Genomic DNA, 11916 nt, shown 5'->3' on the forward strand with positions numbered 1-11916 from the left:
ACAACAATGCCACAGAAGTAATTAATGTAAGGGTGACAATGTAAATGTGACGAAAGGAAAGTGAACCATCAGATAAATAGCTTGCCACGGGCAGACTCCGAACCTGCCGAAACCATCGGCAGCTACACCTTTTCGTCCATTTTTGTTTCTTCACAATGGCATTACAGTTACTTCCTAGAAGATGCCCTATACGTTCCCTGACATTATTGTTTGTTATGCCTCATTAATACTGTCTCTAACAAATGAATGGAGCCCTTAAATTTACATCTTCCTTCATCTACGGCAGTGACATTTCAAAAGCGCACAACGCCACTCTCTTGACGGTCTCCAGATCATGCATGCACGCTGCAGGGCTTAAACCTACAATTACGCAAGCAGTTCGTGGCGCTTCTACGTGAGCCGAAACAATCTGCGTCACATGCACTAACGCTCTTTTAGCTCTTTTTCGCGCAAGGAAGAAAAAAATTGCGTCACAAATCTGATTGAGCAGCTACGAGAGAGCATGCAACAACAACAACAACAACAACAACAACAAATAATAATAATAATAATAATAATAATAATAATAATAATAATAATAATAATAATAATAATAATAATAATAATAATACATTGTGCGCGTTTGTTAGAATTCACCTTGATCACACTGGGGCATGTCATTTACCTTTGTAACGTACTTCAGCTAGAGTACAAGTCAAAGAAAAAAAAATAATAAACGCCGTTCATGCTTGCGAAAAAAAAACGCATACATTGTTAGGGTCAGTATTCCTAGTACCCGACGCGACGCAAGTGATTCAAGGCCACGAACTACATAAGCTGGTGTGATTTTGTTTTTATTTCCTTTGCCAACCAGACTGTTTTCTTCATCAGCGTCCCGGCTTTTGCCCTCGCACACAGACAAGAGACGTTAGTATTTTACCGATCTAACGTGCGCGCATATTCATCTTGTTTTGTGACTCGCAGTTGCGTTTAAGAGCTCCGCATGACTCAGAGAACGGCTTCACAATGATCTTTTGTGAAAAGCGAACAGAACAATGGCAACAGCCCCAGACTTCCTTTTTGTTCGTTTTCCTTTCCTTTCACCGCAATGTATTTTTATTGTATTGAAAGCCTCTCGCGACCGAATACTGCGTTGATTTAGCAGGGAAGCATAATGTCGAAAAGAGTGCCTTATTATCGCTCTTTTTTTTTTTTTCGTTCCCGCCATCGCGTATGTTAAATGTGAAGGTGTCTGAAAACGCAAGACGCGACCAAGTTGAAAGCGAATAAGCAAAAAGTGGTGAGCGGTCTAAGTGAACGCTGGGAAAGTGCAATGCAAGGCCCTGTTCCTTTGTTTCTATCGTGTTTATATTTTGTGAATGCGATGTTTGCCCGGTGCTGTGTTTATGTTATCCGTTTTGCTTTCATTGTCATTCTGAATATTTTAGCGTGGAACTTGTCTTGCACGCAGTCATGTTTTGTCGAATTAGCGGTGAATTGACAAATGTTTCGATGATCCGCTCTTCCTTGGCAGGGCCTTTCTCGGGCAAATGCACAAAAGTTCTCGGGCGAGCCTTCTAAGAGGCATCCATGGCGCGAAGAGAGACCGTCCTCCACCAGCTGGCACTTTCCCATTGGCTGCTGCGTGTCCCATACTGCCGGGAAGCTGTGGCAAAGATGCAGCATGTTCTGACTGAATGTGGAGATAAGCAGCCTAGTGTATTATGCTTGAGCCCGAGTCCAAGTGAAGCTTTGGGTTTTAGGGACAACATCAGAAAGCTGAACACAACCGTGACGGAAAGAAGTAGGAGACAGAGTATATACGATGGCAGAAAACTAGAGACAAAAGACAAAACTGAATACTGCACAAAATAAACACATTCTGCCGTAAGGGGGCAGGGAGCTGTATAATAATAATACCGATTTAATCAAAGTAGGCAAGACAGTAATGCAGCATTTTTTTTAGCCTGGTGGTACACATGTCCCCACCACGTTATTAACGGGGATTCTCACAACATCCATCCATCCTTCATGGGAGCGCTCCTAGCGGCAAAGCTCGACCACTGTTCCGCTTGAAACTCCTTCGCCCTGAATGTTCGCCTTCGGTCTATGAGGACTCGCTCTTTGGATTCCGTGCCGACCGGTTGTGCCCGCACGATCTCCGACGACAGCGCTGCTCTGGCCGACTGGCTCGCCCTACGCCATCTCCTGACACAGACAAGAGCTCTATAGCCGAGTGGTGCCCCGTCCTCGGACTCCTGCGACCGTGTCCATCTTTTCTATCTCCTCTTTACTTCCGTCGTTTTCTGTCGTTCACTGTCCCTGCGCCACGCTCTCTGCATCCCCCTCTCTATCTTTATACCATTAATCCATCCTTTTAATCTTTCCTTACCCCCATCCCTCGTGAGCTACTGTTGAGGTGTGGCACTCTGATGCAGACAGTTACGGGGCTCACTTTTCTTCTCTCTTCAAGAATCACTCAAGAAGGTTCGTGAGGGCGTAGCACTAAAAAAAAAAAAAACTTCCGGGGCCCTTCTCTTATCAAGACAACACGGGCAGGCGGAGCTTACAGTGTACGCTTGCCTTCTTTGTTTCGCATTGCGCAATCTTCCCTTCCAACTCCCCCCCCCCCCTTTTTTTTTTCCTTTCATGTCGGGTATTGCGCCTTCAACCACGGTTCTTATAGCAGCGCGACACTTCTGTTGCTACAGGCAACAATGACGCTCGTGCGTTCGTAACCCGACAACAACGCGGCAGCGCGAAACGGCAATAGTGGCCTCGATAAAAAGTCCGCTATGGTGGCCAAGCGGTTGATTGACATGTAGGGTTTAACGTCCCAAACACACCATACGATTATGAGAGACGCCGTAGTGGAGGGCTCCGGATATTTCGACCACCTGGGGTTCCTTAACGTGCACCCAAATCTGAGCACACGGGCCTACAATATTTCCGCCTCCATCGGAAACGCAGCCGGGATGTGGCCTAGCGGTTGCGGTGCCAGGCTGCTGACCCCGAGGTCACGGGTTCGATCACGGCCGTGGCGGTCTCGCATTCCGATAGAGGCAAAGTGGTAGAAGCCCGCGCGCTTATAGATTTATGCACACCTGAAAATTACCCCCTAGTAGTCGAAATTTTCGAGGCCCTCAACCCCACAGTGCCGCCGCTCATAATCATATCTTGTTTACGGAACTTCACGTAAGACACCAACAATTATTATTACGAATATGATAGCCGCGATACCGAACTTTGTGAAAAAGCGCGCCATATTAGCTCGCTTCCTTCCATGACCCCTCACGGTTCTGTGACCGTTTACACGCTGTACAGGGCTCTATAGATTATTGCAATGTGACGCATACATACGGCAATGAGCATGCAGAGTATATATTGTGACTGCAAAGAAAAGTGGGACACAATGGGCGGTGCAACGCGGTCTTATATATATACATATATATATAGAGAGAGCGGCGCGTCTGCTCCATACAATACATGCATACGCGCGTGTAAGTTATGCGGCGCAGCAGATAATTTGTTTCTGTCCGTGCATCAGGTTAGTGAAGTATACGAAGGAAACGGGCGCAAGAAATATGCATGAAAAAAAAAGAAAAAAAGTGAGAGCTCCGAGCCGTTGTAATATACTGCCCGACATAAGCCCACGGCGTTCTTCGACGTATACAGCTAAGGCGGAAATCCCGCTGCGCCTTATATATCGAGTCTTGTCATGACTGTTGTAACCACGGTGGCTTTTACTGTAGTTATGCTCAGGTTCCCAGAGTCCCATGTAACTAAAATGGTTACCTGCCCCGCTGCGGTGGTCAAGTGGCCAAGGTACTCGGCTGCTGACCCGCAGGTCGCGGGTTCTAATCCCGTCTGCGGCGGTTGCATTTCCGAAGGAGGCGGAAATGTTGTAGGCCCGTGTGCTCAGATTTGGGCGCACGTTAAGGAACCCCAGGTGGTCGAAATTTCCGGAGCCCTCCACTACGGCGTCTCTCATAATCATATGGTGGTTTTGGGACGTTAAACTCCACATATCAATCAATAAAATTGTTACCTACATTGACACCTTACAGGCGAATGCAGTAAGAGGTGAATGTCCTGCTTAGTACTAATAACTAGCAGTACATTCCCTGTTTAAATCATTACGACGCATGATCAGACAGGTTTACTAGCAGCGACTGGGCGAATAAGCACCCTATTATTATGTATCATTAACGATTACGAACTACCAACCAAATGAAAAGATGATAGCCGACAGCTGGAACACACTGTAACAATGAAAGTTACAAACAAGCCCTCACCTTTACGGAAGTTCTGTTCAACGCGCTTCCCGTGTATATGGGCGTCACAGATACGTTCCAAAGATCATCGGAAAGCTTACGCTATCGCTATCACCCTCGCGAACTATATCGAAGCTATGGCTACATCTTAAACATGGCTATCAACGCTAGCTATGTTTAGGGAGTGCTACATTTGAAGGCCTTCAGAACAGAATCCCCCCCCCCCCTCACGCAATGTTCCAAACATGGGAGAACCCGTGAGGTATTAGTATGAAAAGAATCGTCCGGGCAAGAGAAGGAATGAGAATTCGTAAGAATACGTGTGTCGTGGAAACGAGGCAGCGCTGAGGTGGTACGATCTAGACATGCGTGCACGTGTTCGGGTTGTAGAGACAGTCTACCATTCTCTCCCTCTCGTGATAATTAAATCCACTCCTTGCTATACCATAGAAGTGATTGAATGCGCCATATCATTGAGAACAAACAGACAATAATGCCAGGGAAAATATAGATGTTATTAGCAGTAATTGTAATGTAAAATGTGAAGAAAGAAAAGCGGACGAGATCGAAGATAACTTGCTACCTGCAGGATCCGAACGTGCTACTTCCGAATAACGCGTTCGATGCTCTACCACTGAGTTACAGTAGCGGTTAACCCCCCCCCCCCCCCCCATCCACTTAATAGGGTATCTGTTTTGGAAGGTCGCAGGTTCGGGTCTTGTCGGTGGCAAGTTAACTTTTCGTCCACTTTTCTTTCCTATACTTTCTCTGGCATTTTAGTCTGTCAGTTCTCATTAATATTGGGTCTAACAAAGAAGAACAAGCCCTTTAAATATACACTTTTCTTTGATGCGCTGTGCGCGTATACAACAACACGCACTCGTAAAAGCGGAATCATCGAGGCGATATAACGAGATGGGTAACATGGTCGAATTTACTGAAGCAAGAGCCCTCAAAGAAAAAATGGCATCCAACTCAATCAATGAAATTGAATTTAAAAAATAAGTGACACCCATCACTAAATCGACGTTGAATGAACCCAACGTAGTTGCTTATAGAAACATTAGCCAGCAATTAACGACCACTTTCAATACTGAGTGAACACTAGAAATCATTGGGCCACGCTTAAGCCATAGCAGGCCACCACTGTGGCTCATTAGCCTTGGCCATTATCAGTCGTCATCACAGTCAGCGCTGAACAGTGCCGCTATGTGTATAAGAGTTAAATGAGATTGTGGAAGTCGGTCAGAAGTATACACCGCACCCTGTTACACAATTCGGATGGAAGAGGCCCGGGAACATATTGTATGGAGAGAAACGCAAATGAGAAAGGAGGAGTAGGAGGGGAGGGAACTCTCCTTGGACGAAACACACAGCTGCGGCGCGCCTTTGCCGGAATTCATGGTCAGAGGAGGATGAGGGTAAGCTGGTCGATCCATTAGTGCAGGCGCGTGCCAGCAACCAAGAAGGAAGGCGCCGAGGAAGGCAAGATTCCGAGCGCCGCCGCGACGACTGATTAATGACCCCCGAAGAAAGAACACAAGGTCTGTCCAGCCAACGCGTCCAGAGTGGTGGGAAGGAGGAGAAGGGGATTACGCGGCAGGAGAAGGAAAGCGACGCAATGATATAGCCCCTTGTATCTTTATTTCTGTTCCAGTCATCGCTGGGTCTTGCAATACAGCCCATTGAATGGTACACTTTAGCTACGGTGCTCGGCCGCGGATAAGAAGGTCGCGGGTTCGACACTGGGAGCTTCGGACGCATTTTGATGGAGGCGAACCGCTACAAGCCCGTGTACACTGTGAGATGAAAAATGTCGGCACGTCTCATGATCGTGCCTCGGTTCGGGCATATCGTGGTCTTGCAATGCAGCACTACATGATAGCTTTAACGCAGTTAATGTGCGTTGCTGAAGACACCGAGTATCTACAAATCGCGCATCTGTGTTCAAACAATGGTTTGGGCTTGAAAAAAATGCGTATATCGTAAAACGCTGCATCGACCATAATCGATGACTCGTAAATTATGAACAATGCAGCTGTGAAGTCAGCCCAGAAGTCATGTTCAACATGTACAAGAAATACAAGCGATTCATTCATTCATTCGAGGTAGCTGAAAAAAAAAAAAATACCGCTGGCTGCACGTCACTGCGGACGTCATTTGCAGCGACGGGAGGAAACAGCGACAGTAACGCATGAAAGCTTCGAAACAGCGGAGAAGACAAGGCAGGCAAAAATAAATCTAGGGCGTGGCCGACAACCGAGACACCTTCGTTCGGTTAATCTCTGCCGACTTTTGAATGTCCTACTGGGGAGAGTGGCAACCAAGGAGGTTTAAATAAATTACTTTAAGCTTCTTGGTGGCAACGGCATTCATCCCAGCAGCGTGAATCCTCGAGGGGGAAACATGCACGTCCACGACCCTGATTCGAAACCTTGCTCCGAAAAACCGCAACCGTCTTTTTATGGGGACCTGTCAAGACTTCCCGCCGACGGGATGCGTTATATGGGGTGACTGTAAATGCTGCTGACAGCCTATCACTTACAGTGCCAAAGACGGTATTTTTAAAAGTATATCTTATAATCTAGTAAGCTAAAAAAGTTTCTTCATTGCGCTGTGACAGGAATAAACGTGTAGCGGAGATGCGGAAGGGGCGATTGAAAACAAAAGTTTTACGCGGTGCCATAGGCGTTCACCTGGCACCACTCGACGGTAAAAAGACGTTTTTGTTTTACTTTACAGTCGATTGTACCACCATCTCCCCTCCCCAGAAAAAAAGAGTTTTGTACCTCTTAGGTGATCTTGCACTGCCTTCCGACATCGCACGCACTGCACGTTTTCTGCACGTCAGTGGGTTTTGAGACTCCTCGGGGATCAATCCGCCTTAATCAATAGACGAAGTAACTATGCGACGAGACACCACGTTTCATATCGCGACGAGTCTTATCGCGTAATGATTACCTTGTTGCAACAGTCGTGCCAACACCGGCGGTCGATATTCGCACCCCATGGCAGGCGACATCATTAACAAAAGCATAGCAAATCAACCAGCTTCTCTGAAAGTGCAGGTTATAGGGAGACAAGTCATGAGCATGTTGTGATTTCTTTGGTTTGGTTTATAGTTACGGTCAGGACCCTAACGGGTGCCCAGCCGATATAACGGGGAAGAACACGAGCACCATCATCATCGTGATCGTCGTCGTCGAGCATCTCGTTAATCGCCGTCTTCATCCTCTCGCCAAGCTCTTTCACCAGTGCTCGAAATGGGCATCTAACCTACAGCACTTAGCTAAGTTAGAGCATCTAACTTAGCACATAACACATTCACTGAGGCGCATTAAGTTGGGTTAGTAAAACATGCAGGCTTTCCGGCTTGATGCTACAGTTCTCCGTCATAAATGAGCACCAAATAACATGGCAAAAACTCCCCAACAAATTTTGGAACACAGGCACCACGTTCTTTTAGCAAGCTGGGCAAAATAGGGTACTATACTACCATACCTCTCCTCCATTCTCGGTCTTTTCTTTTCCCCCAACAATTACTAGGTGATTTTCACGCCTCATTGTTACTTCTCAGCATGCGCATTGTTAAGGAGGTACCTGTCGTTCGGGGGTCACACTCTCAATGAAACTGGGAGCGGCAGACGCACAGCGAGCGAGAAAGGAGGCACAAAAACAAAGAAAAACTTGCTAGAAGACCATAAGATGCCTTTAGTGCGATGCTTCATCAATTTACATTTGGAATCAGGATTCGATCACTCTTTTAACAATGCGCTTCTGCGCGGAACAACTACGGAACGAAAAACCTGCTGCACACGCAAAGCCGAGCCAACTTCGGCGCCAGTCACGGCCGACAGCTGAATGCAAACTATTTTGCTGTTGCCCCTTGTAACACGCGACATTTTCTCGCACTCTGCACGTACACTATATGTGTTTAAATAAAACGGTCTCTCTCTCTCTCTCTCTCTCTCTGCCAGCATGGCTCATCAGTACCAACACTACGGCAGTAACAGCACGCACTTCACGCAAAATCCACCTAGAACGGAAAACAATTCTTCACAGCACGGTTGCTCATCAAAACACAGAGGGCACGTTCGAAACAGTGCTGGCTAAACACTTCCGCCAATGGTGGAGAGGTACGCCGAAACCAGTAATTCTCGGGGTTTTACGTCCAAAAACTACGCCGCAGTGTAGGGATCCGGAAATTTCGATCACCTGAGTATCTTTAAAGATCCTCAGGTGGTCGGATATAAGTTGGTGCAGTAACACACGCTCCAAAAAAGAAGCTCTACTCCTCGTCCCATTCGCTTTGTAGCCGCACAAATTGTCCCAGAGTGCAGCACATCATATCGTGTGACGCGACCAGCGTGCGACAAACGCGTTGAAGCTTTGGCAAAAGATCAGTGATCTCTTCCGTTTCCAGCGAAGCACTCCTTGGCATAATGAAAACGCATCGCAGAACTGAAAGAGCATCCGCAAATAGAAACTGGCTTGCATCGTGAGCGATGCACCTTAGTGCACAATTTAGAACAGCGCGACTTGACTTGGCAAGTCAGAGGATCCCACGCTCCCAGGGATCCCCCAGAGAGCACGCTTCTTTGCATCATTGCACGCACTAACCAGCTGAGAGCAGGAGTACGAACGCTGGAGAAACTCACGAGGATTGGTGATTGTCAATCAACCACTATAGTGAACAGATCAACGACTACAGCGTATAGGTGGCTCGCAGCTAGTAAACAGCTTAGTAAAACACTTTGTCACTGCCTTTCAAAATAACGCGAGTTCGAAATTGAATAATAAAACCCGTCGGCGATTTCTCTCTAGACGACAGGGGCGCACCAGCAGCGAAGCCACGATTCACACTGACAAATGAACGTCAACACACACACACACACACACACACACACACACACACACACACACACACACACACACACACACACACACATTCTGTAAGCGCTGCCACAGCCGCCGCCCAAGTCGGCACACTACGACGGAAAAGTGCAGCGAGCGAGTCGCCTTGGTCGCCATTTTTAGAAGCCGCTTGCTCAGCCAACGTCAGGGGCACTTTGCTATTTGTTTTCGCCGTCGCTGTGTCCGTGAGGCAGTTCTTTCTTGTCTCACTTATTTTCGTTCCTTCCGTTTCCCGTCGTGTATAATATACGCGTGTTCCCGCGGAACAACAGTCTCCCCAGGCGAGCGAGCCGAGGCCAAGCGTCTTGACTCGTCTATGCCAAGACGGTAAAAAAGCGCTTACTCTTTAGCTTCTTCCTTGCGCTTGGAAAATGATGGGGAAAACGTAAAAAAAGGCAGACGCGCACATATATTCACGTTTCGAAAGGTTGTAAAACACACGCAACTGCGCGGAATCGAAACGAAGCCTTTTTTTCTGCTTTTAGGAACGAACCGAATTTGGTTCCAAAATACACTCTCGAGACTTCCGCGCGAAACTGGCTTCAAGCCGCTATAAATGTTCGCCGCGTTTTCCCTTCTTCACAACTTTGGCGCAGTCTTCGCCGACAAGCAGCGTCGCGAGCTGCAAAACATGCGGGTTTTGTGTGAGCGCGCTGCCAATGCTCGCTCGTAATGCCGCCGCTGAGCTGGCTAGCAGCCACGGCAGCTTGCGAATTCCGTCGCAGTCCGGCGCTTTGGAGGCGTCCATTGGCTGCACCTGCGCCTAGCAAGCAGCTTCTATCCAAACACGCGAGAGTCGGGCCAGCGAACGCCTGCTGTTCCGAAGGCCGTTAACGAGCTTTCTATACTGCTACCACGAACATATCCACAAGGCGCGACTGGCTCCACGAACGTAGGGAAAAAATTACATGTAATAGTGTGACCGGCGGCGTAGCTATCGCGATAGACATCACAAAACGTTTCACCACCTCCCAACGACGAACACCAAGTATCGCGGCGTCAAGCGATTATACAACACACCTCGCCGTTCCCAAAGATCTCGGAAAGTTCGCTTATTGCGGGGCCATATGCAGCGAAAGGAACGGAGTTCTAAAAGTCACATGCAAGCTAGCTGCCCGCTTGTGTCAACAGTGCAAGCATTCGGCGAGGATCGAGGCTTGGCACGTAGTAAACGGTGTGAATGGCGTTCAAGAATCTCTTCAATAGCTGTTTTCTACGCCCGAATGATCATAGGGCAACAACAGGTTTCACAACTACGCCTGCTGCGGTTAAGACGAAAAAGCGCGTTATCAATATGCGTTGCACCAAAACGCCGCTCGACTGAGTTTTAGCCCAACGTCCAAGAACAGTAGCGGCTATTATTCCATTCTAAGCCACTTTCGTCACGCGCAGTTTAAAGCCAGCTGATCTCACTAATAATGCTTGGAAGCCATCTGTCGAGAGCGAAAAAAAAAAGAATGTCGTATCGGAAACGGCATCGCAACAGAAACTTCAGCTTGTATCAGGCGCGTTGCCCATATGATGCGAAGCGTAGCGAACAAGGCCCTTCCTTGGCAGTCGCATCTCCAGAGAGAAGCGAGAGAGTCGAACAATGCGGCTTTCGCTCTCGCCCAGATGGCTTGCAGCCCACTCTCGCCGCTCCCGGTACTGCGGGAAAATATAAATATACCCTGCGCGCCGGCGCCGATCATGCGGCGGAGATAGGGAGGGGAGGCTTCCAGCTCACCTGGCTTCTGCACCATGCTCCAGTGGTACGGGTTGCAGCAGACCTCGGGTGGCGAGGCGGCCGCGCACCAGGGCAAGCGCCTCAGTTCGTACTGGTGCCGGAGCTGGGGAAAGCGCCAGAGTCGGCAGCAAAGCACGTGCGGCGCCACCACCTCGCGCGGCATCTTGACGTCGTCGCACGGCAACAACAGACACTCGCATCCCTCGCGTCCCTTGGTCTGCACCGCCTGCAGCATCTTCTGCAGTTGCGGTACCTCCAGGAGCTTCAGCATCGACTCGACGGCCTTGCGGTCCTCCACCGAACAGAAGGCTTCATAGTTGAACGCCGGCGGTGCCGCCGCGTATAGCGGCGGCTGTGACGGCGCGTAGTACGACACCACCAGGTTGCGGCTTTCTTCCCACAGGCGTTTCACCAATTTGCACCGCTTACTGGCGAACATGAACGCACACCATATCGCCGAGACGTCCCAGCTCGCCGTGGCATACAGGCCGCCGAGCGGGACGCGCTGCTCACCGCTGTCGCTGTCGCCGCCGCCCCAGTGCGGCCCCGCCGGCCCCCATGGCGGCGGCTCTGGGGCTCGACGGCCGCCCGCGAGCACCGCGCCACATGCACACGGTCGCCACTGCTGCACACTGCTGCCGCCGGGCCACACCGCTACACACGACGGCACGGGTCCGCCGCCGAAGAGACACGCTTCTGATGCAGCTTGGCGGCCATGACTGCTGCTTCTACACGACGCGCCCCCACACGGTAGATGCTGTCGTCCGACAACGGATCTCGGCGCACAGCAAGACGCCGACTGGCGCGTCTGTTGAGACCCCGCTGGCGCCGGCGAGTCCTCCTCGCCCTCGGCGCGCCGTCGCGCCCCCGTCGGCGACGGCTCGAAACGGCGCCGAGGTCAAAGCACCGTTTTCTGCTGCTGCTCCGCCTCCTCTCCAGGGTTCAGAGTTCGGACTCGGGGCCGGCCTTGCTTGTTCGAGTCCGGCTGCTCCACGCACGTTGCTTTCGGGCGCACACCGCGAT

At 49.6% G+C, this 11916-nt stretch overlaps 1 protein-coding gene across 1 annotated transcript in view; it reads right to left on the minus strand.

Moving 5' to 3' along the window:
- The window catches only part of LOC119171993 (mothers against decapentaplegic homolog 6), a 97901-nt gene extending 86551 nt beyond the window's left edge, over positions 1–11350 (minus strand). The window contains exon 1 of the mRNA XM_037422924.2: positions 10894–11350. Within this exon, the coding sequence (XP_037278821.2) occupies positions 10894–11332 (439 nt within the window). The 5' untranslated portion in view covers positions 11333–11350. The remainder of the gene's footprint in view (positions 1–10893) is intronic.
- Between the last annotated feature and the right edge of the window lie 566 nt (positions 11351–11916).

The sequence above is a fragment of the Rhipicephalus microplus genome, chromosome 4 (assembly GCF_043290135.1).
Source record: "Rhipicephalus microplus isolate Deutch F79 chromosome 4, USDA_Rmic, whole genome shotgun sequence".
In the NCBI taxonomy this organism is placed as follows: domain Eukaryota; kingdom Metazoa; phylum Arthropoda; class Arachnida; order Ixodida; family Ixodidae; genus Rhipicephalus; species Rhipicephalus microplus.